This window comes from Pecten maximus, chromosome 5, assembly GCF_902652985.1.
Source record: "Pecten maximus chromosome 5, xPecMax1.1, whole genome shotgun sequence".
Lineage (NCBI taxonomy): Eukaryota > Metazoa > Mollusca > Bivalvia > Pectinida > Pectinidae > Pecten > Pecten maximus.
The window spans coordinates 5,102,757-5,109,592 of record NC_047019.1 but is presented as its reverse complement, the minus strand read 5'-3'; the positions used below and the strand labels follow the sequence as shown (position 1 = coordinate 5,109,592).

At 34.6% G+C, this 6,836-nt stretch overlaps 1 protein-coding gene across 1 annotated transcript; it reads left to right on the top strand.

Annotated features, from left to right (window-relative positions):
* The first annotated feature begins 672 nt into the window (after positions 1-672).
* Positions 673-6,625, top strand: LOC117326931 (neuropeptides B/W receptor type 2-like). Its single transcript, XM_033883735.1, has 2 exons — positions 673-1,675; positions 5,951-6,625. Exons 1-2 carry the CDS (start codon positions 917-919, stop codon positions 6,152-6,154), a joined length of 963 nt encoding a protein of 320 aa, XP_033739626.1. The 5' UTR covers positions 673-916; the 3' UTR covers positions 6,155-6,625.
* The last annotated feature ends 211 nt before the right edge of the window (positions 6,626-6,836 follow it).

Genomic DNA, 6,836 nt, shown 5'->3' with positions numbered 1-6,836 from the left:
CCTAGCTGTCGATGGGGGTAAAATCCAAATAAACAAACAAACGAATCAAAATATATTCATTTCTTTCATGCTTAACTTGATGATTCTTTGCATTGTCTATTTGTTTAAACAGTAAGACAATGAAAAGAAAGAAATACTTGTTGTTCATTAGCTTATGATATATAACACGGCATGGGCATGACAATGGTGGCATAGTCAATTTCATGTAAAAACACAATACCATATTGATTAGTATTTTGCCTTTGTCTAGTTTTAACAAAACGTCTGTTTTCCATTGGCAGTTAATAAATTACCCCATCTATACGACTACTTTATGATTATTTATCAGGTTTGATGAAAAAAATAAGATGCTTATGTTTTTGTTAAGTAAAATGATCCTTCCTGTTCATATAAATTTGTCAGTGATGTACGCTGCGGGCTTCCCATTATTGTAAGACTTCAAACAAGGTCTTCAATAAATGATATCCGGTAAGCGAACTAATAATATTGACAACGTGTGTTCATATCAGGATGCATATTATACATGCATTTTGAATTAAGAACGATGTCATTATCTGACTTACTCTAACGAGCTTGTCTGAGATAGGCTAAGTCTTCTAACCCGAGCTTACCGTTGTCAAAGCGACAATCAATCGCCAAGGTGACGGTCACGGAGAACAACGCTAACTACCCTCTGATGTTGGAGAACTGTCACAATACCTTTCCATGTATGTGTTAAGTAAACATGGTTACCATCTGGTATCGGATGAATGGATTTTACTAACGAACTGAACATCAAGATCTCGAATCCTCTATGGTAGCTTTGAAATTAACTTAAACTGCGTGCGATGAACAGTTTATTTACATCTAGATAGAGAAATAGTATTTTCATTTCCATGGAACATATCTGACATTGTATTCTTACAGAGAGAAAACCATGGATGGCTATAATAGCAGTGCTGCCAATGTAACGTCCTCAAGCGATGAACAAGTATCGTTTGCAATCTCAGTTTTTTTCGTGTTTCTGCCTGGCTGTGTGTTTAATAGCATTGCCATTTTTATCATTGCGAAGGATGTGAAAACATTGCATTCGCCGACAAATACGTTGCTATTTCTGTTAATTTTATTCGACTTTTTAGCTTTAATTTCTTCATATCTATGGTTAGTTATCGACACCAACTTCGAGCCTATTCCATGCCGAATCAAAATTATTACTAATCCGCTTTTTCTACTGTTTACTGGTTTACTCAGCCTAATCCTTGCAGTTGACAGATATATTGCGCTCAACTTTGTATTCTTTTATCGGGAGAATGTAACATCGAAGATCTGGCTGTATGTGTCACTTGGCGCCCTGCTTTTCTGCTTATTTATTGGGTCGCTACCTCTTATGGGATTGGGAACAGTAGGGAACTATTCCCCCATATCCAAACAATATACATGTTCCAGTTTTGCCTACGAACCCGAGCCTTTGAAGAAAGTTTATGGTATAACACAACCATCTCTCGGACTTGTTTTGACAGTGTGCATTGTTGTCCTCAATACGTTGACAATAAGAACTGTCCTTAAGATGAAACAAAGGATTCGTGATCAAGAGATTCATATTGGCCAGGAGAACCTGCCTTCCCATGAAATACTCTTCGCTAATTTGGTTACTGTAATGACACTGGGATCCATAGTATGTTGGGCACCATTTCATGTAAGTACCTGTTACTTTGTAGTTCATATATGATTTCATATTGAAATAATTAATTTTCCATTGTTTGTACGCAGAATGCGGCTTTCTGATTGGTTGAATTTTTTTTTTACATTTAAGCATTAATGTCATTTTTTTTAGTTTCATCGGGGTATGAAACAAATTTTGTTTGCAAACTGTATGAATCCGCGTATTCTTACAGAAGTGTGCAAACAAAATTTGTTTCATACCCCGATGAAACTAAAAATAAATTGACATGAACGCTTATAATTAATTTTTGAAAATGATTTTCTAATTTAAAACATGTTTTATGTACAATTTTACTGGTTTCAAATGGGATTCTTTTTCTCAAATCAATACGCAACGTTCATTGTCGTATTGTGACGTCACATTTTTCGCGCCATTCTCGGAATTTCTTTCATATATGGATTGAATAGATTTTTTAAATTTTCATTGCGGCTATGAATACCAGTAGCTAGCTACATATCCCGTGGCGCGCGGCAGCGCGCCTCGGAGGATATGTAGCTAGCTACTGGTATTCATAGCCGCAATGAAAATTAAAAACAAATCTATTCAATTCATATATTTACATAACCTTGATTTAAAAAATTTATATCGAGAAAACGAGAAATTTTATTAAAAAGAAAAAATTGTCAGGTATACGACGAAACGCCAAATTATTAGAACAGCCGGGAGATCCCGCCTATGCACCACGCCATTGTTTTAATGTCGTTCCGCATTTTCCGGTCTTTTTTGTTTAATTTTGTATAAAACAAAAAGAAAGAAGTATTAAAGTAAAAATAATATTAAATACAATCATTCAATTCAAATCATATTTATTTTATGTGAACAAATTGCAACAAAAACACAATATTTTCATAAATGAAAGGCGGACTATTTTTTTGATGGCGTATTAATATGACCCGATTAATCAGGTGATTTGCACGAGAGACAATGCTTTCATACGGTTTTCATAGTGTATTCATGGTCATATGTTTGTTGTTTTCACTTGGTATGTTCATATCAGCAAACCACATTAGGAATGTAAATATAGAAGAACGAAAAGAATTTTTCGACCAATCACATTTGAGCATTTACCATGAAAACAAAGGAAAAATTAATTATAGCAAAATGTTTTTGTCATTGCATGCATATAGATAAATAAATAATACGTGAATTATTTACATATAAAATGCCCAGCTAGAAAATAGTGACAAAATATAAAGTACAGGGAAATCGTATCCAAATGAAAATGTACAAGCAGAAATGTAGTCTAATGTTCTTTTTTCAATGTCAAACATTCGTGCTATGCTTGGTTATAAGCTATTGTCTCTTAATGCAAGGAACAAATAATGGACATCGGTGTCAGGGCATACAGTTTTAATAAACATCTGAACACAGAATAATAAAGAGGATATTTTCCCCTTCAATAAAAATAGATACTTAACAGCTTATATTATAGGATATAAAGAAGGGGTTCAGTATGACATGTAGGTATAAGAGCGCAAAAACATTAAATGATAAACAGTTTTTTTTTCTTTGTGTGTTTGGTGGTTGTGGGGTTGGTTGGTTGGTTGGATGCCATCAAGTATTATTTTTGTACTAACAATAGCGAGGGGTTTGATTTCGCGATTGACTCTCCCGGTGTATTAATGCAAAAATAAATCCATCGTGAAATATAGGTAATTGACAGTACACATAATTCTATATAAGACGCTATTTACATTTGACACAAGGACCTGTTAAGTTAGTGCACCGAAATCAAAGATCGGGTATTATCACATTTATACATAACTCACATAAAATTAGCATACCACTTGCTGTTACTTAAAAAGATAACAATTTTATCACGAAAAAGACAAACTGTATCATTGTGTCGGTACACAATGACAAACTGTACCATTGTGTCAGTACACAAAGACAAACTGTACCATTATGTCAGTACATAAAGACAAACTGTACCATTGTGTCAGTACACAAAGACAAACTGCCATTGTGTCAGTACACAAAGACAAAATGCCATTGTGTCAGTACACGAAGACAAACTGTACCATTGTGTCAGTACACAAAGACAAACTGTACCATTGTGTCAGTACACACAGACAAACTGTACCATTGTGTCAGTACATAAAGACAAACTGTACCATTGTGTCAGTAAACAAAGACAAACTATACCATTGTGTCAGTACACAAAGACAAACTGTACCATTGTGTCAGTACACAAAGACAAACTGTACCATTGTGTCAGTACACAAAGACAAACTGTACCATTGTGTCAGTACACAAAGACAAACTGTACCATTGTGTCAGTACACAAAGACAAACTCTACCATTTTGTCAGTAAACAAAGACAAACTGTACCATTGTGTCAGTACATAAAGACAAACTGCCATTGTGTCATTACACACAGTCAAACTGTACCATTATGTCAGTACACAAAGACAAATATACCGCTGTGTCAATGCACACAGAAAACTAAACCATATTGTCATTGAGATATTAATATAATTGCTATATTAAAATGAAGATGTTTATTTTCACCTCGCAAATATAACCAGTGATACGGTATATTTGAAATGAAAACAAAGATAAGCAATACCACGGCGTCAACAAACAGCAAAACTGCTGCAGATCAAGGCTGATAATAACAATAACAGGCAAAACACAATAAACTCTCTCAAACACTTGGAGAGGATAATTGTGTTTCCTTTACCGGAAGTTGCTTCCATCAAGTCCATCGATCAATAATGATCTACAGTGTGTCAGAATCTGAATCATAAAGCTGTAAACTAGGACTCAGTACTCGTAAACAAGGGTGGAAAGACAAACAGCTAGTGGGTCATTCAACTACTTAACACGTTAGAGCCATACGTAATGTCCAATCGATCATGTTCGCGTACAACAGAGATATATAAGTTTTAAGTGATTTCTAAGATTTTATTATTTAATTTTTAAGATGTTAACAGATAAACACAACATTCTTGCTTGTTTTCACTTTTCATTGAAATAGAAATAGCTTGATTGAAACAATTAGTTTTAATTGGGTCATTCTGATTCCGGATTTCGTAGACACTTGAGGCTGAATACGTCTGAAAATTGAATACCAACTTCGGCTTCAATGAGACATAATTAAATTATATTCAATTCATGATAACTTAAAATATTTGATACCTCTGCAGAAAAATCCAATCAAATTAAATACCTGTTTCCCGTGTGGGTGATTGCCTATTGATCTCGTTAGTATGAAGAATAACAATGCTGCCGGTGTCAAACAATGTCTGATATAATTATGTTTTTACAGCAGAAATGTTCACTTCGAATTCCTTATATTAAAATTAATGTACAAAATGTAGTTTGGCAATATTTGTAATTAAGCAAATGCTACAAGGACGCAATTGTATGGAAATCAAAAGTTGTCTAAAATAAATGTGCACACTATAACCTGCTAATTTATTCCACCGGGCAAGATTTGGATATGAGATAACGTTATAAAATATATGTATTTTTGATGCTCGTTAAAAGAAATCATCTTTATAAGTCCAACCTCGTCATCTCGAAGCCGAATGGCCCAATGAAATATCCCCCCCCCCCCCAAAAAAAAACCCAACAAAACAAAAGAACAACAACAACAACAACAAAGAACAACAACAACAACAACGAAAAAGAAAACACTTTCTCGAGATATCCCGAGTATTCTTCGAAGTAACATAGTTAATTTTACCTCAATATGTTACACTCTAAACTTCGAGTTAAACAAGGTCTTCGAATTGTCGGAGTTCGAGGTAATGGTGTTTGACTATGTTTCCTTTTACATTTAGATATGTTATGGAAGTACAGTACACAGTACACTGGACACAGTAGAATAAAGCATTTTAATATGTGTAGACCGACACAGTCATAAATATAAAACTTTAGAAGTAACTTGTATATTTATTTTATTTTCACCAGATTTTTTACAATATAATACAAATACATTTAGAACAAGATGACCCTTTCTTTCGTTCATGACTTTCTCACATCATCATCATGATCATCATGATCATCATCATCATGATCATCATCATCATCATCGTCGTCGTCGTCGTCACTACATACATCATATTACATCATCATTTCGTCATTACATCATCATTTAAATTATTACATCATGTCATCACTTCATCGCCAAGAAGAAACATAATATATAAAAGGTGGCAGGTAGTTGAAATATCTTATATATAGCAAATATGTATTGTTTATCTTATTAAATTTTGCTTGTTTTTTACTTTGTAATTACAGTTGGTCAACATTTTACAAACCGCTGGACGAAAACCACCAGAAGGATTGATAGCTTTTATGCATTCGGTAGCCGGCTTGAGTTTCTCTCTTGACCCTTTGTTATATGTGTGGATCAGAAAATCCGTCAGGAAGAAGCTTGTCACTGTCTTTCGTAATTGTAACAGATGCAAGAGTTCTTCTAACCGCTCTACTATAGTCACATGACCACGGCCATTTATACGTGTACTAATGATGAATGATGACAGCACTATTCCTGTCCGGATGCATGTGACAGGACATTTTGACAGCGAAAAACTTCAGCTCTAGGGAATGGCCAATTTGTATATATACATGTATACCAATACATATATTCCTTAAGGGAGTTTCCAATACATACAGAGAGCTTGTGTGTTTCAACTTATTTTACCTTACAGAGATTTGGTTTGGTTTATTATTGTTTAACGTCCTATCAACAGGTCATTTAGGACGGCCTCACGTGCATGTGCGTGTGGCGAGTGCGTGTGTTTTGGGAGGCTGCGGTAGAGAGGCTAGTTGTATGGTTTACTTTTTTTATCATGTTATATAATTCTTACATTATAAAAGTACTATCATTCCTACTCCAAAGAGAGAGAGAGAGAGAGAGAGAGAGAGAGAGAGAGAGAGAGAGAGAGAGAGAGAGAGAGAGAGAGAAGAAAAAAAATACAACAACGGATACCGTCTTGATGAGACCATACTTTATAAGGGACAACATATATAAACAAACTTATAGATCTCCATAAAAACCTATGAAAAAGAAAATGTAAGGCCTGGCGCTCCAATAGAGTGAGCGTCTCCTGATGAGCGTCTATACATGACATCTGACATACAGATCTAGGTCAAATCCGGGTTAAGTCACAATTTCAAATAC